This window comes from Sciurus vulgaris (assembly GCF_902686455.1).
Source record: "Sciurus vulgaris genome assembly, chromosome: 6".
Lineage (NCBI taxonomy): Eukaryota > Metazoa > Chordata > Mammalia > Rodentia > Sciuridae > Sciurus > Sciurus vulgaris.
In genome coordinates, this window is record NC_136466.1 from 165,665,064 (window position 1) to 165,692,157 (window position 27,094).

General features: G+C 44.2%; 1 protein-coding gene across 3 annotated transcripts in view; it reads left to right on the forward strand.

Moving 5' to 3' along the window:
* SEMA5A (semaphorin 5A) overlaps positions 1 to 27,094 on the forward strand; it is a 447,525-nt gene that overhangs the window by 370,487 nt on the left and 49,944 nt on the right. For all 3 annotated transcript variants that reach the window (XM_079145300.1, XM_079145298.1, XM_079145299.1), the window contains exons 14-16: positions 8,199 to 8,380; positions 12,260 to 12,403; positions 21,048 to 21,195. In XM_079145300.1, the coding sequence (XP_079001426.1) occupies positions 8,199 to 8,380; positions 12,260 to 12,403; positions 21,048 to 21,195 (474 nt within the window). The remainder of the gene's footprint in view (positions 1 to 8,198; positions 8,381 to 12,259; positions 12,404 to 21,047; positions 21,196 to 27,094) is intronic.

Consider the following 27,094-nt stretch of genomic DNA (forward strand, 5'->3'; position numbering starts at 1 on the left):
CACACCAGGACTTTCCCCTGGGGGCTGTAATTTCAGAAGTCAGCATCAGCGAAGATTTGAAAAGAGTAAACTAAAGGATATTACTTTGACCCCAAGGGGGACCAACTAGTAGAATCTGCTCCGGGTCACAGGAAGGCCTGGGAGAAGCAGCCTCCTGCGCGTTCCCACGCTGCAGCCTGAGGGATGAGAGATGTGCCTGTTATTTACGGCCAGGCCCTGAATCCAAGAAAAGCAAATTCCACTCTTCCCTTTGCTCATCTAGTTGGTCCGGGTCCTCGCTTGGAGGAACTTCCTTACTTTTTTTCTTTCCTTTGAAACTCTCCACCCAGTAATCTCAAATTCATTCTTCCATTCTCAGAGCACAAGAGCGGCAGCTGGAGCTCCCCTGTGTTTGACAACCGCGAAGTCACCTTGTCCTGGCGTAGCTGCAGATCTCGGCCTGCCAGCTCTGGCAGGACAAGGGTGGAGGGAGGTGCCACGTCAGTTGCTCAAGTCCTTGCTTTTCCCCAATCCCCTGGGACGCCACGCACATCTGTGCAGCTGCTCTGCTTCCCCTCCGCCGTCTGAACCCTGTGCTTCTAAAGCCCGTCCCTTAACCCCAAGGTCAGGAAGTGGACCCCCAATGGGAAGAAGGCATCCTTCTCCAGACATGGTGTGGGCTGGGGAGGCTTCCGGAAAGGGTCCTGTGGGCCTGTGCTGCCACACCCAGACTCTGAAAGCCAACAAGGTTAAGCTCTCGGCTACTTTAGTGATGCCACTCCTGGTCTTTGTAGAGTAAGAGCCATTGCTCTTGAAAAAGGCTAGGAAACGCCACTGTTTGTGCTCAGTTCCTTCCGGCTTCTGAACAGCACCAAGAGCACAAGGTGGTCCCCTTCGATTCTTTGCAGAAGATAAACCCATAGTGTGTCCTACCTGAAATATAGCTCCCAGGTGCAGACAGGTCCTTCAGAACATCTTCTTGCAGGTCTTTGACTCTGCATCTCGGTAGTAGAAAAGGCAGAAGAAGAGAGCTGCAATTCTTAACCAATAACATCCCTGGCCTCAGGCCTCTGCTTCTTCCAGTGAGTGTTCAAGATGTGCTGATGATGTGATGGTAAATGCACACTCATGCCCTGGGTTTGGGGCAAATGTGTGTCTTGGATATTTTACAGCACAAAAGAAAAATAGAGGGATCCAGTATTTCAGTGACCTGAGAGTCATTTCCTGCTAATGAGAGGATACTGTCTCTTAAACACAGATGGACTTGCCTGGTGCTTTGAAAATAGAGCTGAGGTACAATTTCTGACCAAGTGCCATGGCACACGTGTCTTCTGGTTTGAGGTGATTTCACTATACCCAATCACTTCCCTATCCTCTTACACAGTGGACTTTGTAACATATCAAGATGTGCTTTGGGTAGTTGAAATACGCCAAGAAGCCAACAGTTGGCAATAAATTATGTCATTTTGGCAAAACAAAAGCATATTTTTATTTATATATGCTACTATATAGAAAATAGGAAGTACTACCTTATTATTATTATTATTATTATTGGTTGTAATACTAATACTAGGTAATAAATAATAAGTAAATTACTACTCTTTATATATCATTGTCTAAAAATCTCTTACAAAAGGATAAGTTAGGTGAAAATTATTGGCATCAATGTAGATAGAGTAGGCTTATGTAATTTTGAAAGTCATTAAAAATTTTGTTCCATCCAGAATATTATTATTATTATTATTTTTTACTGAAATGGAAGAAAGATCTAATTTACTGGCTAAAATTACTATATTCTTCATTTCTGATTTGCCATTGGTTGTGAAGTATACCACTGCTTAAATGTTTCAATCCTGCATGGAAAAATTCATGGATCAAATGGATACCTATGGGTCTCCCAGGAGCAGGGTTCTGCTCCAGCCCCTTCGTAATTAACATCTGTAGGTGGAAGGGGACATGAGCAGTGTTCAGACCTTAAACCCTCCATTAGAGGCAGCACCATAGACTGGAGTCAAAGGGTTTCTCCAAAGTGTTCATGGAGAAAAAAAGAAAAAAAGCAGGATTCAAATCCAGCATTTCTGACATTCCCTAATCTGTAGGAAAACACCATTTCCAGTTCTTAGTATCTCCCCAAAGCAGTGGTTCATACATGGACTAGTAACCCAGTCATCACCCTGCATGTTATGCTCGGAGAGCAAGCAAGACACTGTTTCTGAATTTTGTATGAAACCAACTATCAGGGAAGGAATGAGGAACCAAGGTTAAGTTTATGGCTGGGGTCATGTGAAGCCACTTTGTAGGAATTACCTCATCAATGCTCATGGTACCCCCGGGATAGGCAGTGGTGCTCCCGTTTAGTTAATCAAGGAACAGGGACTCGGGTATTGAATGAGGTTCCCTGCTTACCAGTACTACCAGGGACCACAGCACCCCAGGGTGGCTCGACTCCAGGTTCTGTCTGTGTGATCCATTTGTAGAGCTGGACTCACAGATGATATTCAACTGACATCATATCATGGGATAAGCCTTCCTGAGGAACAGGTCCAATATCCTTTTTTGCTGCAATCTGTGGCAGAAGGTACAAGAAACTCTGACAATAAATAAAGGAAGATACAAATTCTGAAAATATATTCAAATAGATAATATGAAACTTCAATTTAACCACAAGAGAGTACAGGTTGGAGTACAGTAAGAATCCAAAGGGTACTGCAAGTACCTCTGTACTCACCAAAAAGTCTACACCTTGGTAAGTTGAGAATGAAGCATTCGAATATAATCCTATAATTAGGATTATAGGTTATGCTTAGCAAAAATTGGATCATCCTTTTGTAGCAATTGCAGTTTGTTATTTCCTGCTTGAATGGGAATTAGCTATTGCACAATGGGGAGTGTGTGATGATGTAAATTTTATTTCTTTGAGACTCTCACCAGAGAAAGATCTAAAGGGTTATATTAAAGAATGACCTGGCTGAGATCACAGGGTATGCATTTAGCTTGTTTGTCCTAATTCTTAGACCTGGTAGAACCAGAGTGACAGAGCACACTGCTTATCCCACCTAAGTCTTAGCTCTACATTGGGATGCAAATACCGAATGTAGTGAAGAGTGAGATTGTTAATATGTGTACAGACTAGTGCTTGGCACATACTAAACAAATGAACCCTGGTATGTGTTTTATCATGCTTTCAGATTTAATATACAATTGTATAAAGCACATATCCCAAATAAAGAGTCACTTGAAAGAAACCTGGAAGAAATCACAACTACAGAGAATTTCTTCTAGATAACTTTATTCCACCCCCAAGGGCTAGAGAACAAACCCAGGACCTTGTGCATGGTGGGCAAATGCTTTCCCATTGATCTATGTCCCCATCCCAAAAAGCTTTATTTCTTATGTCTGTTTAAGGAAAGCTAAGGAAAACACACACACACACACACACACACACACACACACACACACACACACACTTAGTACCTATTTATTAGGAAAAGCAAAGCTTCAGAACTACCCCACTCTTCATAGTTCTATATCCTAGGCAGATTCTCAAACTAATAGGGTCAAAGTCAACACAATCACCTGACTTAATGCAGGGTGGAGGGTCCCATGTACTCCGCATGGTTCTCTGTAGATTGTAAGTTCTCTTTATTCCTAAATGTAATGGGACCAACTGCAAAGGCCTTGGGTTGAATATTGCCCCTGAAGGCCACAGCTACCCGAGTCCTGCAGACCTCAAGCCACATTCTTATCTTGCAGAATTGCATTCACTGCGTGCTCCCACTGATGCTGCGTGTGACGCGGTTCCTTCCCTTTCCAGTGTTTTACGAGGATCACTGTGCTGCTCTATTTGCCTCATCCCTCTTGGGTCATTGTCATTTATTTCAAGTTCTTCCTCTCCCTCCCTATGTCATTCTTATTGGCTCATCCTTTGTCCAGACATATACTTGGAAAAGGAACATTTATAGCATCTCTTTCCCTAAAACTCAGTTATCTCAGGTCAGACCGGAAGGTAAAAAAAAAAAAAAGAAAAAAAGAAAAAGAAAAACAACACTCCAAGAATATCCCGGCATTGCTTCTGGGTGAGGAGCAGGGGTAAATCATTTCCCTGGGCCATCTAACCATGCTTGGTGACACTTTGGGCTGTCATAACTGAGGGTGATGTGCCACTGGCATCTAGTGAGTGGAAACCAGGAATGTCACTGAAGGTCAAGTCATTCTGCACTGCTTGGGGCAGACCCCCACCACTGTGTGCTACTCGGTTGTTCATGGCTGTGACTAAAACATCTGGCAAGGACAACTTAGAGGAGGAAAGGCTTGTTTGGGTTCATGGTTCCGAGGTCCAGTCTCTGCTTGACTAAGTCTACTGCCCTGGGCCTGAGACGAGGCAGAACAACATGGTGAAGGAAAGATGTTAGCTCACGGCAGCAGGAAACAAGGGGAGAGAGAGAGAATAAAAAAAGAGGAGGAGGAGGAGTTAGAGGTGGAGGAGAACGAGGAGAAAAGATAGAATTCCTGAAGTCATGCACCTAGTACTACTGCTACTTCTTCCTCCAGCCATGCCCACCTGCCTATATAGTTCCACCCAGCAGTCCTTTCAAATTATTAATCCATCAGATTGACTAATCCATCCAGGGTGATAGCCCTTACAGTGCGATCACTTCTCCTCTGGCCATTGTTACATTACCTAATACATGAGCTTTCAGGGGAACATCCAGATCCAAACGGTATCGCTCTGCAACAAAGAACTATCTAGCCCAATGTCTAGGGAACTCCAACATTGCTAACTACTCCTCTAGATCACTACTTGTGTAGTTGTTGACAAGTTTAAAATACTTCTTGGAATCTTAATTTTTTTCTGTAAATAAAGTGTAAGTGGACTGTATTCAATAGGATTCCATATGCCTAACAGCAATTGAGTTCTCTGTGGGCAGGACCTTCCTTAGTGAGGACAGTTTTCATCCTGCCACACATCAGGAGGTGACATTTTCAGGTCTGATTCTGTTCCCCATTTGGGGAGGACACTGGGTGACCAGGTCTGATTCCTCAAACATTCTCCTCCTACAAAGTGGTGACAGATGTGCTAAACATCACACCCTTCATGCTGGTGTCCAAAGTGGGAAGGAGAAGAGTTTCCTCCTCTTATCTGGAGGAAGGTGATTTCTGGAAGCCTCCTGCTGTCTCTTTGAGTCTTGTTGGCCAGATTTGGGTTTCATGTCTGTCCTTGGACCTAGCAGGAGCCAAGTGAGGAGCCACTGGGGACTCAGCAGGCAGAGCCAACAGCGGGTGAACTCCCTTCTTGCTCTTCAGTACAGGACTGTGCCTCTCATGGGGCTCCATGCCTCCAGGACAGCAGCTCAGTAGAGCAGCCCCTGTCCAGGCCTCAACCCTCACTGGGCCGCAGCAACCCTATCCACCCTCTCATCATCTGCAAGCTTAATGTGTTAGTCGGCTTTTTATCACTGTGATCAAAATAGCTGACAAGAACAACTTACAGGAAGAAAAGTTTATTTTGCTCATAGTTCCAGAGGTTTAGCCTTTGGTTGGCCAAGTCCATTGCTCTGGGCCTGAGCTGAAGCAGAACCTGTCCAAGAGTGTAGTGGAGGACTGCTGCTCGTTCATGGCAGCCAGGAAGCAGAAAGCGGCCAGGGGCTGCAGGGAAGATGCACCCTTCCCAAAGACCCACCTCCTCCAGCCACGCCCCACCGGCCTGTGGTCACCCGAGATCAGTGCATTCAGGCTAGGATGGACGGTCAGGGTACAGCCCTCTTGCTCTAATCATCCCACCTCTGAATGTTCCGGCATTGACAGAGGAGCTCATGAGGACACCTCGCACCCCACCGCAGCACTCAGGCTGGGCACAGCTTCCTACCTGGTTGGTCATCAGCACCCCCTGGAGGTTCACTTAGTCCAGCACATACCTGGCTCTTGGTGCCTCATCTAATTCTTCACATTACCCTGGCCTGTGACTTCCGTTTCTTGCCAGGACCCTGACAAGGACAAGTTCTTTGTCCCTAGATTTGTCATCTTTGGTACCCTACCTGTCGTGAAGCTGGATTAGTTTCAGGTTCATAGTTCATGGGACTCTCTTTCCTGACAATGAAGTCGTCTTCTAGAAGCTTCTATGTTTCTTCTCCCAACCTGGCTAGATTGGAGTCTAATCCACAGAAACAGGCTCTCAAGGGAGGAAGAGGCATTTTATGTACAATTTTAAGGTCAAGATGATGTGATAAACTACATGAATGTTGATATTTAATGTAATTAGGCTACTCTGGTCACATTTACACTTTGTCCTCTTTTAAATTCGCCTCTTTTTAAGCTCTTTGGTTTTCTGCATCACTTTGGATGAACTGTCATACATTGTTTGATAAATGTGTTAGGGGTTGTCAGGAAGGGCGGTCACCTGCCCCTAAGGCACACACACCGCAGCCCCATGTGACCCGCCTGGCTCTGTCCTGCCCTGTGCTCTGAAATTCCTTCTTGCCACTGTCTGTCCATTGACCAGTAGCTAGCTCAGCAGGAAACACCGTATATTCCTGTACAAATCCAATGAGCCCAACTGTCCGCAATTAAAAACAAGCTTTAAAGTGTTCTCGGTGTGAAATTTCCCCAAACAGTAGGAGCTCCCCTTAGTCTTTTTATCCCTAGTAAGAACTCTTTCTATCAGTTTCCCTCCCAGCAAGATACCTCCAAGCTAGAGGCAGATAGAGAAGGTGAAGATTTGTGGACCCTTGAGAATGGAGTTCCTTGGAGACCAGATCTGGTCTTGTCTGAGCTTGGGCCTCCTTTGCATGCTTCCGGGGACCCAAACTGAGACCTTACTGTTTGTGAAGCCAAAATAGAACTGTCTTGGGCAGCTGTGTAGTGTGGTCAGTCTCACTCCCAGTGTGCAGAGCACCCTGTGGGCCCTGCATTAGAGAAGAGGTAGCTCTGCAGGGCTCCCAGAGCACACTTCACCCTGTCCCTGACAGCACACTCAGGACAGTAATGGCTGGGATGCAGAGTCACACTACTATGGACCTGCACTGTGTGAACATTGTGTGAATGTTCTGTCTGGTCACCATCATTACTCGATGCCAATTCCGTGATTGAGCCACTGATGCTTTTTACAAGCAATAATGGCACTGTTTATGGGTCAGGCAGGGGTCTGAATGTTAGGGCGCATGAGTACTTGATAGCACAGGTCTGCTTATGTCACAGGGGGAGTAACTGCAGACCCTTTGTGCGTGTGTGCAGGAGTCCTCTGCACCGGGCAAAAGCTTCAAGGCCATTAAAAGGGTGGGAAAAGAAGGTGGAGAATCCCAAACAGCAGAACCTTTGCCGCTTTGCCAGGATAATCTGTCCACTTGGTCATTTGAGTCAGTGTGGCAGGCCAGGTTGAGCAGCACCATGGTCTCTGTCCAAGCAGGAGCTGCAGATGGACCCACAGGGGCCGTAGGATGGGCAAGTTCTCCGGGTGGGCAATCGTGGGAGCCTCAGCACTTGGCAGCCCTGATGCTCCCTGTCGCCACCGGAGCTCACTCGGTCTCAGCAGTCCTTGCCAGCTCCTTCCCCTGCACCTCCCTCACCTTAGGGGCCTCCCAGACCCCAGAAACTTCAGTGACCCCTGCTCAGGACCATCTCCGAGGCCGTGACCCACATGGGCTTTTGCACATGGTGGTGATACAGGTGGAGCCCCGCACTGGCTTACAGAGCCCCAGAGAGTGGTCAGCACAGGCTGGATGGGAGAGGCCTCCCAGACTGCTGGGGCTCCCGTTGCCCATGGGCATGGTGAATCCTCCCTTGCCAGTTAGAGGTGCCCTCGGAGCCGGGTGTGTTTACATAACGACTTCACCAATATTCCACCTAAAAAATGTCAGAAGCGCGCAACAGGTCTGTACCTCTGTGATTTTTCACTCTCATTACTCTTGCCCCTTGGATTTCCAACATCAGGAGACAACTGTGCCCAAACCAATCGCCAAGTCAGGGGCCTCCTTGGCTCCTCCGTCCCTTCCTTCTCCTCCCTTCCCCTTGTTTTTCCTTCTTCTTCCTCTGCTCTTTCCTCTGTCCCCTCCCCCCTTCCATCCTCCACCAGTGACCCCTGCTGCTTGACCCCTGTGGTCACTGACATCCCTGTAGTTTTGGGAATGCTCCCAGGGGTTCTGATCTCCCCAGCTCTTTCAGGTCCACTCGTCCTGCTTGCAACTTTAACCCCTTTTGACGCCTCACTTCTCTCTGCCTCCTAGACCAGGAATCTCACTGTGGATGGGCACTTTGGCCCGTGGTCTCCATGGACACCCTGCACGCACACGGATGGCAGTGCCGTGGGATCCTGCCTCTGCCGGTCCCGTTCCTGTGACAGCCCAGCCCCCCAGTGTGGTGGCTGGCAGTGTGAGGGCCCCAGCATGGAGATCGCCAACTGCTCCAGGTGTGTCCCCCAGAGCACTCTGGTGAACTTGGGCGTCCGGGTCTTCGGTGAATCATCCCTAATATACTCCTTCCCTAGGAGACAAAAGGGGCGAAAAGTCAGGGGACACCCACCTCTTAAGAATCACACTTGCTGATATCGCTAATAAGTGGATGAGGACACATAATGGGGGGAGGGAGGGGTTGGTGTTAGGGTTAGAGTTAGGGTTAGGGAGGGGGGCAAGAATGGAGGAAGGAAGGACTGTATAGAGGGAAAAGAGGTTGTGGGAGGGGTGGGGGGAAGGGAAAAAATAACAGAATGAATCAAACAACATTACCCTATGTAAATTTATGATTACACAAATGGTATGCCTTTACGCCATGTGCAAACAGAAACAACATGTATCCCATTTGTTTACAATTAAAAAAAAAATAATCACACTTGCTACCCAAAGGACTTAAAATCAGAATACTACAGTGACGCAGCCACAACAGTGTTTACAGCAGCTCAACTCACCACAGCTAAGATATGGAACCAACCTGGGTGTCCTTAAACAGATGAATGGATAAAGAAACTGTGATATATATATATATACACACATACACATATATATATATACGTATATATATATACGTATATATATATACACACACACACACACACATACATATATACACATATATACACAACAGAGTATTACTCAGCTTTAAAGAATGAAATTCTGGCATTTGCTGATAAATGGATGGAGTTGGAAAATATTATGCTAAGCAAAATTAACCAAACCCCAAAAATCTAAGACTGAATGTTTTCTCTGATATGCTGAAGCTAATTCAAAATAAGGGGGAGGCACTAGGGAAGAATAGTTCCTTCATATTAGGTAGAGGGGAGTGAAGGGAGGGAAGGGGTATAGGGGTAGGAAGGACAGTAGAGTGAAACAGACATTATTACCTCATGTACATGTATGACTGCATAACCCATGTAATCCTGGAACATGTACAATCAGAAAAATGAGAGATTACACTCCATTATGTATGATTTATCAAAATATATAAATACAGTCTACAGTTATGTACAACTAATTAGAACAAATAAAAAAAATTCCGTGAATAGGGAATGAAATTTTAAAGTATAAATTAGAAGGAATTTTAAACTACAAATTGGATGGGAAATCTAAAGCTGTCCCTATGCTCATCATTAGATTAGGAAAACTATTACTAATTTATAGCAGGCAATTTGCTTGGTTGTGGGGTGTGTCCCTATTACTGAAGAAACTCTGTCTGGAGTCTACAGACAGCTGCCCCTGCTCCAGAACACATGCATTAGGTGGAAGACAGAAGCCGGGTCATTTCATGACCAGAAGTCTGCTCTGCTCTGTGGCCAGAACTCAGGATCCTAGCTCAATGACATGGGGCCCTGGGTGACAGGATGACACTTTAGATAATGTCATCGATGGAGTAGGTTTCCCGTTTCCTCTGCTTACTCTGTTGTCACTGGTTTGCCTTAAAAGAAAAGGGGAAAAAAAGTTACCCTAAGTTTACTTCTTGCCCTGTGCCGGCAGCACCCTGGCCACACACATCAGAACGCCTCCCGAGGCCGCCTTCAGGCACCCTTCGTGCTTGACGCTGATGCAGAGTACTTGTTAAAGAGCGTTCTTCTTTTCATGAGTCCATCTACTAGGCAGAGCACATGGACAGTTGTCCATGGAGTCACTGACAATGGAAATCCTGTTGGGGGATCAAATGGTATGAGAGCCCAGGGCAGGAAGTGCCAGCATGCCCTATAGAAGGGGTCAGAAAGGGCACATACACATGGGACAGGTGACCTTGGCTTCTTCTGACACTCTTTGTGGGGTTATTGGATCACCCAGAAAGCCGATGAGCCAGTTAGGGCTGCAGAGATGAGATTGTACGACCGAAAGCACAGGCACCTTCGAATTGTGTGCTGCCTACTGTCCGAGTTCTACGTGGCCACCACCGATGTCAGGCAGAAGCTTCACAAACACTGCCACGCTGCCATCTGAAGATTGTGATGAGTGGCTGATGCGCTTTCCATACTGCTTAATTACAAAAGAGCTACTGAGTGCGTTGCTGTGACTTGTTTATGGATCGGTCTTCAGTGCTTGTTCCAGAGTCATTTTCTAAGTCACCTGGCAATACAACTGGTGGTTATTTTTAAATTAAAAATCAAATAAGCAAACCAATTCTAGCAACGTTTTAAACACATAAGTGAATTGTCTCATACAGACTCAGTCACTGAGATGTTCAGCTGACGATATGTGATTAGTCTGTGCAACTTTTTTGGTTGCCTGCTTCTGTGTGTAGGTTCTGAGCAGCACTTAGAAGTATATAAACGCAGGTCTATGTAGGTAATACATACATTTGCAATTGCATTCATTTATTTCGTTACTTATTCTACATATTGAAAGAATAATGTATGATAAAATTCCACATTTGTTAAAAGGTTTAGGAAGTTAAAAATTTCACAACAATTTTTAAAGCAGTATTTTCAGCATTATCTTAACATTTTGTCATATGTAAAGAAACTGAATATTTCAGTTAACTACTTGGGTAATATGTAAGATTATAGGTAGAGGGTGTAAGAAACTTATTTCTTTTAAGAAAATCATGGGAGGATGTCTCATTTTAATTAAATTACCATAATGTAGCTTTATCATAATATGAATAAAGCAAACAATGTAGACTTTATTGATATCACTGCTAAGTTTCAGCAGATAAAGTGGGAAAATATTAAATATACTAAGAATTTTTTCCAAAGAATTTTCATTTTAGATTATTTAAAAGTTACATGTTTCAATTACTATTTACTACATGTATTTTCAGTGGCGGAGTTGTAGACCTTCTGAAGGAATGTACAAAGTAAACAAGAGAGTTAATGTGAGTTGATTTTATCCCCCTATGGAAATACAAATCCCATGGATATGGTTATCAGATGCCCATGGAAATCCACATGTCATTACAAAAGTAGAAAATAACCCCCTGTGCAGTAGACCATCTACATGGGAGTTTGGACTTTGCATTTGACCATTATTTGAATACCTAAAATCCTAAAATACCTATAATTCATTTTTTAATAGCAGGAAAAATGGCAAAGGGAATTATCCAAATTACAAATGGCCACGAATATAGTTATTTTAAGGAAAAAAACATACTACTGAAATAATTCCTCTAGTTGTCAGCCATGATTGATTTTATAAAGTTGTCTAACTGTATTTTATTTTATAATTTGTCTATCTGTATTGTGTGTCTGTTGCATGGGTATAGATTTATGCAATCCGCACCCCTCATTTATGCTACTTCCAAAGATCTGAACTTAAGTATTCTTTCTTCGTTTGTATTGGAAGCCTGATTTAAAACCTGAACCTAGTGGCACTCTGTCCACGCGATGCTCTCAGGAGAGTTGCTGATTCTCACTGATGGTAACAGATCCGAAAGAAGTGTTGTGTGGAGTCGTAAATGACTCCTTTGTTCACGGCTGCACCTTTCAGAGACTTTAACGGATGCAATGCAAGTCAAACAAAATCACAAAATCTGAAAGATTAGGGATTCGTTTCTAACTGCTTTTTGGTAAAATAATATTATTTTATATTAGTTAACATTTCCATAACTAAAGTTCCTTAAAATTTGTAATATAGCTCATTTAAAATGATTTATAGTATACATAAAATTGCATTTCTAAATTCCCCGTCCTGCCTGTAAACTCAGATGCCAGGGGGCGGGGGCTCACAGTCCTGAAGTTCCCCTGGCCCAAGCATGGGTCCTCCTCTGCAGGGAGGCCACAGTCGCCTGGTCCACCCAGGGCCACGTGCTTCTGCCGCGGATGCACACAGGCCTGGACTCTGAGCCAGTCTGACCAGTGATGGCATTGCTTCCTCTCCCCCAGGAACGGAGGCTGGACCCCCTGGACCTCGTGGTCACCCTGCAGCACCACCTGTGGGATCGGCTTCCAGGTGCGGCAGCGGTCTTGCAGCAACCCCACCCCCAGGCACGGGGGCCGGGTGTGTGTGGGCCAGAACCGCGAGGAGAGGTACGTGCGCTCTGCTGTTCAGCCACCCTCCTGCTTCTTCCCATCCGACGTGCTGGGTTTCCGTCCTGATCTAGCTGAGCTTACCTGTGGCATCCCTTTTGGTTGAGCTGAATTATCCTCTTCTTTTTGTGACATCTTTATTTTGACCGAGGCCTCCTATTAAGAGCATTATTCCTGTTGTGCTGCCTGCATGGTTGGGCTGGCTCAGCTGAGCAATCCCCAAAGCACTGGAGACCCAGAGGCTGCGGGCCTCTCTGTGATGGGCTCCTGAAAACTCGGAAAACGAGTCCGCCGGAGAGCATTTATTCCTGAGAGATTTCAGCTGCAGTAGTCCCAACGCTGCGATTCCCAGGAGAACCCAGAAGGGTCAGGCCCAGGTGCTGTGGGGCAGGTCAGGTGGTGTTCGCGTCTGAATGAAGTGCAGCGGCTGGGGTGCAGGTGAGGACGCGCTCAGGGGCTGCCTGTGTTTCCAGCTGCACACCAGTCGCTCACAGACACCCTCGGGAAGATGCAGCGGGACCCCACGTGGGGATTCTTTTTCATGTGCATTTTAACCGCCCGTCACATCACGACAGTGTGCCAGCTTAGTCTTGGATATTTGTTTCTTCATTTAGAATGAGATGTTTGGTTTTGTCCTCATACTTCAGAGCTGTGATCCTTAAACCTTTCTTATCTTTTTAATGTGTCTTTTAATGCGTGTTCCAGTTTGTCACTATAGGGACAGAAACCACATAGGTGCATTTCACAGTATTTTCTGGATCCTTATTCTGTTCTGCTGACATCAAGTTATTATTTCAATACTTTATTTGTTTATTTATTTATTTTGGGGGTTGGGTGAATATCAGGGATTGAACTCGGATCACTCAGCCATTGAGTCGCATCCCCAGCCATATTTTGTATTTTTTTTTAGAAACAGGGTCTCACTGAGTTGCGTAGCGCTTCACTAATTTACTCAGGCTGACTTCAAACTTGAGATCTTCCTGCCTCAGCCTCCCCAACCCTTGGGATTACAGGCATGTGCCACCATGCCCTGTCTCTTTCAATACCTTTTAATGAAAAGGTAGTAGGCTTGTATTTGGTGACATGTGTTCAGCAGAATCTTTTATAAAAGCACTGTGTACAGTTACTTGTATAATTAGTACTTACATACTAAAAAAAATAACAACTTACAGGATTGTTGTGTGGACAGTTTTCTCCTAGGTAATTATTACAAGCTGAATCAACTAGAGAGAACCATTCTTTCTTTCTTTACTGTGTTGCTCACTTACCAACTAATATTTCACTCTTTTGAATAAGAGGGAAGGAAGATGGCCATGTTTGAAATGTCCTGTGAGAGATGCTGTTACACAGGTCTGTCGTTTTCCATCTAACACCTGTTGAGAAGTGGGAAAGCCAATTACAGAAAAAAGTTCTTCGTGCTGTTTCCAAACCATGTAAGATTTAAAACTGATGGGAAGTACTTAAGTGCTATAAGTGGTCAGATCGTGAAGTCCATTTGAGCAAAGTCACTTTCATTTGTGCAAAATCTTCCCCAGAGTTAAGGTGCTACCACAGCCTAACAAGGTGGACAGGAAGATGCCGCATACCTCTGTGATTGAAGCAGATGCTCAGTATCTGAGTGGGATTGTTCCTAGAGCTGTTTTCAGAAAAAGATCTGGATCAAGAGCGGCTAGTTGTTTGGGGAATTACCCTCGAAACTTTCCTTATTTACAGAAGACATTCATTAAGGTTGGGTTAAGTGCTTGCTTACTGGAGGAGAACGTCAGTTCAGCAGTGAAGAAGTAGATGGTAAAAACAGAGACTATGCAAGATTTTTATGAAATTGAAGCTTCTCTACTGAATAGTCTTGCTGTATCTGATAGACTTAAGTATCTGATAGAGTTTGGTGTTCACAAGGAAAAAGTTCTTAGATTTCTTTGCCCTGTTACATAGGAGGTCTCTCCACCTCAGTAATAAAAAAGGAAAGATGTGCTCATTCTGACAATGGAGATATTTGACAATCAGATTAAAGGAAACATAATCTCCATGGGAAGGTACAAAGTTCTAAGGAGGAGGCACATCAAATGATTAATAAGATCATGCTTATTTAAATACCATCAAACCTAAAGAAATCCTGGGTGGCCAAAAGTGAATAAATTGATTTTTCTAAAAAAAAAAAAAAAAAAAAAAATCCCCGAGTTAATGATGCCAGGATCATAGTTAATGCCTTTGGGACAAAATCTCCAATATGTTGGAGCTTATTTGCAGCAATAATCTCTGAAATTTTCACAGCTTATTTGCAGCAATAATCTCTGAAATTTTCACATTACTCTTTTTAAAAATAATAAAGAAAATATGTCATTTAATTTGTACATGAACTTTAGCATGTGTGAACAGTTTATTTTTCTGCTGTGAAATTTCCTTGGAGTTTCTTGAGCATCAAAAGGAATTAAAAACACCAATTCCTAAGGTCCACCAAAGGGTAGAAAAAGGGGACTTGGCTGTAAATGTCATCAAAATGTGAATGTCAGGCTGGGGATATTGCTCAGTTGGTAGGGTGCTTGCCTGTCAAGCACGAGGCCCTGGGTCCGGTACCCAGAACCGGTGGGCAAAAATGTGAATGTGATCATATGTGCTGGTTTTCTCTTGCTGCGTCGCAATCGTCCCACACACTAAAGCAACACAGGGCTATCATTCCAGTCTTGGAGGGACAGGAGTCCCTACAGGGCTTACCTGGATCTTCTGCACATGACCAGTCAGCTTTTCAGTTTCTAGACACATCTTTCCCAGTATGGTTTTTCTTCCTTCCTCACATCTGTTCAGGAGAAGTGTGCTCCAAGATGGCAGCACAGTCCCAGGTAGCGTAACCATAAGAGGCACACACTTGCCACATTCTGTTCGTTAGAAATCAGCCCCAGGACCTGTCAGGATGAGGGGTGCCTCAGGGTGTGCATATCAGGGGCGGGATCATCCGGGTCACTTTAAGGGTCTATCTACCACTGACAACCCTCTGTTCCACAATCATTCATAACCTCCACATGTAAAATACCTTTCTTTTGCCAAAAGTCTTATCCCGTTCGATTATCTCCCCCAAACCCAGAATTTTTCCCTTGAGGTCAGGCTCAGATGCACATGAGGCTCCCAGGGTGTTGGGCCTCTTGGTCCGCCAATCTCTAAAGCAAGAGGCAAGTTGTCACTTGACAGGCAACAGTGGGGCAGGCCGAGGATGGTGGCAGGGGGTGTTCCTGTTCGAAAAGAGGAAAATGGAAATGACGGAGGGGTCGCTGCTCCCTGTACATGCTGGACCCTAGCCTGGGAGGTGTTGGGAGGTTCCAGTAGAGGTCTGGATCTGCCCTCTGCGCTCTCATCTCCACCCCGGCTCATCCTTCCTTCTCTTAAGGCGATGGAGTGTTTCCGGTCTGCCAGCTGACTGCCAGCGCCGTGCTGGGTTTCCCACAGGTTTTCATTTGAACTTTCTCTGTCCCTTTTAGTCCAAGCCAGTGGTGTTTTTGCTGAAATAGCCTTTGGAAGAACTTTGTGGGCCTTCCATAGATTTCCCTAGGGTCTCCCCCACTGAACAGTCGCCACACTGGCAGAGATTTCTATGATAGCCCTACTGTGCCTTCCAGTGCCATCTCTGCCAATTTGCCCGTTATAATATGTGTTTCGTGTAAGTGGAATCCGACAGTGTTTGCCCTTCGCTCTCTTGCTTGTTTCACTGAGTGTGACGTTTCCGGGTTCATTGACACTATAGCTGGAACCAGAATGTCATTCCTTTCTTAAGGCTTAGTAATATTCATTTGGATGGCTGTAACTGCATTTGCTTTTGCATTTGCCCATAAGTGGTGGTCACATGGGTTATTTCTACCTTTTGTGTATTGTCAACAATGTGATAATGAACACTGGTATGCAGGTATCTGTGCAAGTTCCTGTCAAATACTTTTATGCATATGCCTGGGAATGAAGTTGCTGGGTCACATGTTAATGCTTTGTTTAGCTTTTGGAGGAACTGCTAAAGTTCTTTCTCCTGAGATTTCCCCACTAAACATTTCTAACAACAATGTGTGAGTGTTCTAATTCCTCCAGATTCTTTGCCAGCACTATTTTCTGGTTTTTGATTATAGCAGTTCTAGTTTGTATAATGTGTGTCTTATCATGGTATTGATTTACATTTCCCTAATGACTGACTGTGCTCACTGTATATATTAGTTGAAGAACTATCTAATCAAGTCCTTTGCCCATTTTCTGATTGGCTTGTCTTTTTCGTTGTACAGTTTACTTATTTATCCTACTTGGTTCTAAATCCTGGCTGGCAGCATCCTCAAATCCAAATTTCTATTAATGATCTTTACAAGTTGATTTAAGTTTTTTTGTACCATGTTCCTCAAAATTGCTTCTACCTTTTCCCTGGTCCCAAAGTCACTTTCACATTTTTGGGGATTTCTTAGAGGAGCCCCGTACTTCATGCTGCCAAGATCAATTCTAGTAGTCTTACGCGACAGTATTGCCATAAATGTGCTGGTTCACACCTCCTGTGTCAGTTTGCAGTTTCTCTGGGTTTGAAGTCTGGACACAGCTCAGCTGTCCGTGGTGGTGTGGTGTCAGTCTGCAATGGAAGTGCACACCAGGGCTCCCATCTGAGCTCAGAGGAGAAGTTTCTTCTTCTTAGACCAGACAGTTGTGGTAGCCACCACCGCCTTGCAGGCTGGCCACCCAATGGCCTGTTTCTCACTGGCTATCGGCTACAGGCTACTCTCAATTCCTCAATACCAGGGCATTCCTTACCTTACTGATTGCTTCCTCAAAACCAGAAAGAGAGACCTTTCCTGAAATAAGGGCATTACTGTCTTGTATGACATAATCACACAAGTGGCATTCCATGGCCTTGAACATGTTCTGTTGAATAGAAGTGAGTGACAAGTCTCACCCATACTCAGTTGAAGGGTTTACACAAAGTGTGAGTCCAGCAGGTGGGGAACAGGTGGGCCACATTAGAGTCTGTCCAATGCAGTATCAAACTAAAAGGTCCTAGGAACCAGTGGAATATCATAATATGATTATTTTTGTCTTTCTGGGTATGTTTGCTTCAGCTTGTGATGAACCAAACTGATATTCTGTGCACATTGTTACTATCTTCTGATGTATTTCCTTAAATATCATGGTAGACTTAATATTTGTACAGTTTCTCGGGCTGTATAAGAGATTTGATTATTCCATATGGCTCAATAAAGGGATGATCACTTAGTGTGAACCAAGAGAAAATGGTTCTTGAAAGGGCTTGCCCTGGTTCAGGCTGACAGAGGTTGTAGTAAGGAACAAGCTTGGACCCAACCAGATGGAACGGTTTGTAGCATGAGGAAATGTGAGCACAGCATGGTGCAGTGTTGAGACCCTGCCGTGTGGGATCACGAGGGCCATTCCTTCACAGAGGCTAGGTTTATGGACAGATAATCTATGGAGAAACAGGGTAGGTCATCAGTTAGCTTTTAAATGCAAAATAAGAATGAACAGTCATGAGCAAAATTAAAATCTTAATTTTTAATGCATCATGAAGTGCATCTGTGACTTTCATTGCTTTAAGATAGGAGAGACCTAACAGAGCCAATAAAAATTTACGAACATTTACCAAGTCATCTGGTAAAGGCCAGAAGCATCCGTGGGACTGGAGAGAGAGGAGCAACTGCTGGCTTCTTGTGTGAGTGCTGTGTCCCTAAAGTAATCAAGATCCTTAAGCAGAGATGCCAGGTCTCTGATTCCCCATCTTGGTTGGTGTTCCTGTGGTGTAATGAGGGGGCTTCTCTTGAGGGTGCACTGCATGGGGTCCAGGGTGAGGAGGGCCAGGAGGAAACTGACCTCTCACAGTGGCAGAGGATCCCGACATGGGGCCTTGTGAGAGCTTTGCCTCTGAGCAGTCTCTTCCAGGTTGAATCCTGAGGGAAAATCCAGACACAAAGGGAAGAGATAGCCTAGCAATTTCCATTCCCTCTGCCCTGTCTTGTTATGGTCTTGCAGTCACAGAGGTGACACCTCGAATGATGCTGCGGTGACTTGCTTCATAGGACTGCCTCAGAGGGAGGAAGAGGGAGAAGGGAAGGCCACGCTGACCACCCTGAAAGGCAGCCCAAGAGATTTACTGACATTGCTTGAAAGTTCCAGCCTACATGCACAGGTTACCCTGCAGTAGATCTGTAACTACAATAACAGACAGAATTTTCAGAGGTGGCCTGCTGCAGGAAAATACAAGAAAGTATTTATGCGCTATGATTTATTTTGCTCTGGGGATATGGTTGTTCCGTTGCTGAGCTTTTTATTAAAATTCAAGGACTCAGTGAGCGTTTTCAGTAAGACTTCCCTTTGCCCTCGCTGCCCTTTGTGCATGTGTGAGTGCTCATGTGTGCTGAAAAGTGAAATCAGGGAAAAGGAGCTAAGAAGCCCATACGTCTGAGTATCGGTTTAGCAATGGTTCTACTCACGGGCACTGGACATTCTGAATTAAATGCAGAGTGTTCTGATATTCTGAGTTTTCTTGACTTCCCTAAAACCTGTTCTCAAAACAAATGGCCATTTCCTCCTGGAATATTCCAAGCACCAACACATACATTAATACTTACTTCTTGGAACACTATACTTTGTGCAGACTTCCTAGAGCAGAATCTTACAGCCTATGAGAGCCTCAGTCTTCCCCCTCGTGCCACGTGCCACACTCTCCTGATTAAGGGTCTGTCCCTAGGGCACCTGAGAGTATCCAGAGCTTGACCCTGAGGGCTGGGCACAGGGACACTGCTTCCTTGAGAGAGACCTCCATTTCCACGTCTTAAGCACTGAAGGGATGGAGAATGGGAACCGTTCAGGCTATTGGCCACTCTTAAAAGTCAATGTTTAGAGAAATTACTCTGTTGGTCTGAGTGTTTCCCGACCCTCTCAGGGTCCCTCCGCAGAGGCCTAGCCAATGCTTCAGCCCAGAAGTAACATTGTTTCCAGCCTTCATCTGGGAGGCTGCTCTGGACTCCTCTACCGTGTTACAACTGTGCGGAGCCGTCTACACCCCTTGCTCTCCCTCTTTCCACCACCACAGTGTCTGGTTCTTGCACATTTGCTTCGCTGTCATCCAGATTCCACTGGTTGGTATCTGCTCCCTCTGTGCTTCCTGCTGGTGACCCCCCTTCTCTTTGAAGGTTCAGACCCCCATAGTGAAACTTGGGGAGCTCCTCAAACTTCAGGAGCTTCAGGTCACCCCACCCCAGAAGAGGACTCTTCACTCTAACTCTGACCGTGCCGTCTTGTCTACAGAGCTCTGTGGGACTTCCTTGATGTCTTAGAAACAAGTTCGGGTCCTTTCCGTCTACCTGGCAAAGCTAGATCATCCCACTGCCTGTCACCCACCCTGTGGTCTTTCGCCGTCGCCTTCCTTACTTTGTCTCTCGTTTCTACCTCTCGGTATCTTCCTGAACACCAGCAGGTGTCCATGTGCCTCATGCTATTGGCTGCTTTCCACGGGGCCTTGCTTCCTGCTTTTGTGTTCCTCTGGTTCCTGAAGCCCTCACCTTCTCCCCGAAGGGTTCTGGTTTGATGGAAGAACAGTCTAATCTCACCGGCATTCTCTGTAAAGAAACTACACTCCCCAGCCCCTTTTCTTGGATGCTGGCTACCATTTGCCCGGATGTTCTACTGCAGAAATGCCTTTCCTTTGGTGTGCATGATGGCAGGTTACGGAACAAGTGCCCCTGTGTGTGAGTCCATGCTTTCTGTCCCCCCTCTTGTGAACTGTTCATCTGAGGCTGTGAACTGTGGAGTTTAAATAACCAGAAGCGTCTCCGAACTCGGCTGTGTTCAGAGTGACTTCTCCCTCCGTGCTGAACCTGTGGAATGCTGGACTGTTTCCTTCTTGTTTGGGGTTTGTTTGTTGGTTTTTCCCAATTCACTTCATTTCATGTCTCTAGGATTATATAGCAATGTGACATCTTGGAGCTAAAGGGGGTTTGGGATATTTGGCAAAAAATTGGTAAAAGTGGGTATGCGTGTACCAGTCTAGAACTGGATCACTGTAAGTAAGACAAATGTTTGTAGAATTGTATGCTAACTCATTTTTTAATAATCTGTGGTCTTTAATTCAAAGTCATTTGACAACATTCCGAGAGCCTGAGAATCAATTTTAAAATGCTACAACCTAAGCAGTGGAAGTCATGGTTCTTCATGCAAAACTCGGGCTTTCACTTACCATGATGAGATGATGATTCGAGAATGAGAAATGAATCCAAATAAAGCTCTGCTGAGTTTGTATTCTTAACCTGCTCTATCTTTCAATGGTTGTGTTTAGAAGATAATTTCCCTGCCTAGCTAGTTTCTATATGCTCTTATTTCGGGGTGTCTATTTGAAGAGTTTTGTTTTGTCTTGTTTCTCCTTTAATTGGCTGCACAGGAAGATCCATCCTGCATTGTGAGTTTAGCATTTTCTTCATTGTCTGCTGTGCATCCCATTGTCTGTGCACACAGCATGGCCAGCACCACATCTGCCTCCTGTCCTGTGACCACTGCAAATACAGCAAGCCCCTCCACGCAGAGCATGCCCATGTGCGAGGCCTCTGGTGCAGGGATGGAGAGTGGGAAGCCCGGCTGTCTCGTGTGGCACTAAACATTCCTTTTCCCCTTGGTTTCCCTGCTACAGATACTGCAATGAGCATCTGCTGTGCCCGCCGCACATGTTCTGGACAGGCTGGGGTCCTTGGGAACGGTGCACAGCCCAGTGTGGGGGTGGCATTCAAGCTCGCCGCCGGACCTGTGAGAATGGGCCCGATTGTGCAGGCTGCAACGTGGTGAGTAGTTCCTCATGTGCAGAGCTGGGTGTCCAGACTTGGCACCCGCTAAGCGCTCTGCACACACTGGATGCTCTGCACTTACTTGACGTACTGTAAGCACTAGATGTTCTGTACACACCAGGTGTTCTGCACACACTAGGTGTTCTGCAAACCCTTTGTGCTTTGCAGGCACAAAATGCTCCATATACACTACATATCTGATGCTGCATGTCTGCAGGCACGTGCTGCTCTTTACACACCAGATCTCCTGCCGACATTGATGGCAAGTGCCATATGTTCTGCAAACATGAAATGTCCCGTAAACTCAACATTTCCAGGCACCAGATGCTCCGTACACATCAAATGGTGTGAGTCGTGCAAGTTTCTCTGGTTAATGAAACTGTCCAGAGGAAGCGCTGGAAAGTAGAGTACTTGAATTAAGTACACACACATGGAATAAACCGCCCCAAGAGTGTTGCCCTTGTGAGTCCTGAACTGGGACAAAAGCTTCAGCACTTAACTCTGGTTACTCCATTTGGTCTGGCAGATGAGATGATGCCCCAGGTGAGGCTCACACGCAGGACAAACCTCACACTTCCCGGGGACAGAAACACAGTGCAGCCAATGTCAGAGCGTGTTGGGGCCAATTCTGAGGGAGTAAAAGACGACCTATGGTTTTATTTTTCTTCTGCCTTGGTGGATCATATTTCTCTTAACACTTTAAACAGCCCAACGCAATTCTGCCCATGCAAGCTCTTTTCAAAAAGGCCCATTGTTGCTGGGCCTGCTTCTTTGCTAAGGATGACTGAGCACTGATCCTGCAGGGCTCTCACCTGGCTCGCCCTCCCTAGGGCTGCCCCAGCATGGAGGAGGGATGTGACCCGCACGTGGTGGAGAGGATCTGCAGGGGAGGCCTGGCACGGCCTCCTGCCCTCTGACCTTTCCTGTTGCCCTCCCATCCTGCCCTGGTCTGTGAGGTTGAGCAGGTCTTTGTGCTGCTGTGAAGCCTGCTGTTGTGAGCTGCAAACCCACACGGCAGAGAGCCCAGGGGACTCCAGGGGGACGGGGACAAGGCCATAGGGTACTGTGTGGGTCTTACAGCAGATCCAAGGAGGCTTTTTGTATTGCAGTTTGCAATTCAATTTTCTTCCCTTCATGTAGTCAAGGACACTGTAGTGGTCCTAATCAGATCTGTCACTGCTCAGAGACAGTTCTTCCCACATGTGCCTGAACTAACTGTAGACCATGAAAAATCCCAGTGTACAGGTTTATGAAAATTCTTGGACACACGTTAGATAAATATTTCAGATGCCAAAATTCAGAATTATTTATTATAACATAAACAGTGGAGGAGCTCATCTCTCTGCTGAGCTGTCTCCTCTGCTCCTGTTCCTTCAGTGTCTGAGTGCCGGGTCTCCACTACTCATCAATATCTTCTCAACCAAGGCAGGGATAGCATGAGATTCTAAGCACTTTTCCATCTGAAGAATGAGAAAATAGTGCATATCTTTCACTTTCTTGAAGTGAATCAACATCAGTAATATTAAAAACTGATTCATGAAATAAAATATATATATAAAGGAAGAGTAGCATATCTCTTATGAACTTACTGGAATGTATGTATATGTATGATACATCTGATCATAAATATAAAAATTGGATCTTCCAAAATGTCAATATATTTGTTGCTTTATTTGTTATAGTGTTATGGTTTTGTGAAAGAAATGTAATCTTGGCTTCCAAGTCCAGAAAAATATAACCCAGAATTCCCTCCAAGGATAGCAGATGTGTCTGAACAGAATAAAGACAATGCCAAATACAGCAAAAATAATTTGAAGAGAGAAACAGACCTGATGTTGCCAGCACCGTACTAATACATATATTTCTTACTGAAATACCAAAGTGTAAAGCAGTTGAACAAAAATCTATAATTTATGTCATCCACAGAAAATAAGATAGATATTTATTTCCCTGATACAAAAGAACAAACCAAAAAGGTCAAGAAGAAAGATGTTACAATCCATATACACTGTCAGAAGGAACCCTGAAGGTTAATCAGAGAAGACAAACACACTCTAATGTATTTGTGTCAAATAATGCCATTGTGGATAAATTTAGGAGCAAGTGAAATCCAGCAAAAGGAACTTTAAATAGGTCGTGGTGTATGGAAATAACGACAGTGTGACATTAACCTCACTATTGTGTAGCTCATGAGTGCGTGGGTTCCTGGTTTTCCAAGTGAGAAAATGGAGACCCATAGACCATTGTTAGGTGTCGGAAGTCACATAGCTAGAAAACTATCACCCCAGACCAGGTCTCTTCCCTCCATAGTGAATCCAGTCCTAAAGAGTGCTGTGGGCCCTCCAAAATACAGCAGCAAGAACAGCGATGCCAGGCATTAGACCCACACAAGTCTGGAACAGAAACATTGTATATTTATCTCTGGTTTCATGTATTTCTAAAAAGTCTCAGTGGACTATGCCTCAGACCACTAATATAAAAACTAGTTTAATTTTAAAGGACCTCAGTAGTCAACCAAAAGTTATTTTAGATCCAAGCCCTGCACATTTTTTACAAAGTAAGTACAGTATGCAGCTTCCTCTGCCTGGTCATCCTGCTCTTATTCAGAATGACAGTTCAGAATCGAAGTTCAGTCTTCTCCCACAAGTCACTTTTTTTCCTTCTTTTTTTTTTCTTTTTTAGTATTTTCAAAAATAGAAAGTAATTATGTTCTTCTAAATTTGGCAATATTTTGAAGAACACTGTAGGCAAGTTTTGTAATTTAAAGAAATGTTTTCATCTCAACTTCTGACAATCCTAAGTGTTTTGATAAATGTGACAATTTTATAAAGTATCTAAAGATACTTTTCTGCACTCCTTGGTGATACAGGGTATCAGACTTTAGTAGAAATTTGATACTGGGACAGTGTTAGTCAATTCCTTGTCTGTGATTGTGTCAGGGGAGCAGCCTATTCAGTATTCTGTGGACAAATTTTACCCCTAGTTTGAAGAAAAACCTATTTATCTTCTTTCTAGTTTGCTAAAATGATCCCTAGTTCCCCCATTTAGTCTTTAGTACTGAAATGTCTTTAGTGTTATCTCCTTGTGTTCAAATGGGCCAGCTGGCACTGCTTTGTCATAAAATAGAAGGGCGACCTGGGAGACTGACATTTATTTTTACAATTGAGCAGCGGTTTTGAACTTGGCCGCTTGCGTGTGTGTACTAGAATGTGGGGCTTACCTGTCCTGTAAAGGTCCGTGTGGAAGGCTTCAACCCCAGTCCATGGCACTGTTGGGAGGTAGTGGGACCTTTAAGAGGTAGGGCTAAGTACAGGGAAGTGGGTTCTGGGGTGACCTTGGGCACTACTGGGTGCTGCCCTCCCTTCCTCTCCTCCGTGTTTTGGCTACTGCGCTCCACCACCTGTTCCCTACCTCCATGTGCCGCTCACCACAGGCCTAAAACAGCAGGACCGGCCAACCATGAACTGCAACCTACAGGCTGTGAGCCACAATAAACCTTTCCTCTTCCTAAAGTTGATTGTCTCAGGTGTCTTCCACAGCGATGGGAAGCCAACTAGCACAGTTAGTTTCTTTTGTATACGTATTTGGTGTTTGCTCATTTTCAACAGCAGTCTCCTGGAAATCCACGGTCCTGCCTTGGAGGATGGGTGGACTTTCATGAGGAGGTACATCAATGTCTTCTCCTCGTACCTGTATCGTGACCCCAGCATTTGCTCTCCTACAGACTTGGCCAGTGCCAGTCGAAATGAAATTTGATGCATTGGTTAACGTGTTGTTATCATGTTCTGGGCCTGGATCCTTTTCCAAATCTTTTTTTTAATCTTAATTTATTTTTATTGTAAACAAATGGGATACATGTTGTTTCTGATTGTACATGGAGTAACAGCATACCATTTGCATAATCATACATTTACATAGGGTAATGATGTTTGATTCATTCTGTTATTTTTTCCTCCCCCCCCACCCCTCCCACCCCTTTTTTCCCTCTATACAGTCCGTCCTTCCTCCATTCTTGCCCCCCTCCCACCCCCCATTATGTGTCATCATCCACTTATCAGTGAGATCATTCGTCCTTTGGTTTTTCAAGATTGACTTATCTCACTTAGCATGATATTCTCCAATTTCATCCATTTGCCTGCAAATGCCATACTTTTATTATTCTTTATAGCTGAGTAATATTCCATTGTGTGTGTGTATGTGTGTGTGTATATATATATCTCACAGTTTCTTTATCCATTCATCAATTGAAGAGCATCTAGGTTGGTTCCACAGTCTGGCTATTGTGAATTGAGCAGCTATGAACATTGATGTGGCTGTATCACTGTGATATGCTAATTTTAAGTCCTTTGGGTATAGGCTGAGGAATGGGATAGCTGGGTCAAATGGTAGGTCCATTCCAAGTTTTCTAAGGAATCTCCACACTGCTTTCCAGAGTGGCTGCACTAATTTGCAGCCCCACCAGCAATGTATGAGTGTACCTTTTTCCCCACATCCTCTCATCACCTATTGTTGCTTGTATTCTTGATAATCGCCATTCTAATTGGGTTGAGATGGAATCTTAGTGTTTGGAATCTTTGATTTGCATTTATCTTATTACTTAAGATAGTGAACATTTTTTCATATGTTCGTTGATTGCTTGTAGATCTTCTGTGAAGCATCTGTTCATATCCTTAACCCATTTTTTGACTGGGTTATTTGCATTCTTGGTGTAGAGGTTTTTTTTTTTTTTTTTTTTTTTTTTTTTTTTTTTGGTGTAGAGTTTTTTGAGTTCTTTATAGATTCTGGAGATTAGTGCTCTATCTGAAATATGAGTGACAAAGATATTCTCCCACTCTGTAGGCTCTCTCTTAGCATTGCTGATAGTTTCCTTTGCTGAGAGAAAGCTATTCAGTTTGAATCTATCCCAGTTATTGATTCTTGCTTTTATTTCTTGTGCTATGGGAGACCTGTTAAGGAAGTCTGATCCTAAGCCAACAAGGTGAAGATTTGGACCTACTTTTTCTTCTATAAGATGCAGGGTCTCTGGTCTGATTTCAAGGTCCTTGATCCATTGTAAGTTGATTTTTGTGCAGGGTGAGAGGGGTTTAGTTTCATTCTGTTGCATATGGATTTCCAGTTTTCCCAGCACCATTTGTTGAAGAGGCTATCTTTTCTCCATTGAATATTTTTGGCACCTTTGTCTAGTATTAGAAAATTTTATTTATTTGGGTTTGTGTCCGTGTCCTCTATTCTGTACTATTGATCTACCTTTCTATTTTGGTACCAATACCATGCCATTTTTGTTACTATTGCTTTGTAGTATAGTTGAAGTTCTGGTATTGCGATACCCCCTGTTTCATTCTTCCTGCTAAGGATTGCTTTAGCTATTCTGGATTTCTTATTCTTCCAGATGAATTTCATGATGCTTGCTCTATTTCTGTGAGGTACATTATTGGGATCTTAATTGGAATTGCATTGAATCTGTATAGCACTTTAGGTAGTATGGCCATTTTGACAATATTAATTCTGCCTATCCAAGAACATGGGAGATCTTTCCATCTTCTAAGGTCTTCCTCAATTTCTTTCTTCAATGTTTTGAAGTTTTCATTGTAGAGATCTTTTACCTCTTTGGTTAGATTGATCCTTTTCCAAATCTTTATTCTCAACCCTGAACAACTGACTAAAACCTAACTCACCCACACAGACTCCATTGCTGGGCTGTTCTCAAGGGCTGCATATAGATGTCTGGAAGCTTTTCTTACTTTAATGAGCCAGTGACCTTTCTAGTTTACATACAACAAAATTTATCCATGGTTTATTAAAATACCATTTTATAATACCAAAAGGGCAATTTTCTTAAATAAAATTTGATAAGTGCAATCAAATAGTTTATTCTAATTCCATTGAAAATGTACAA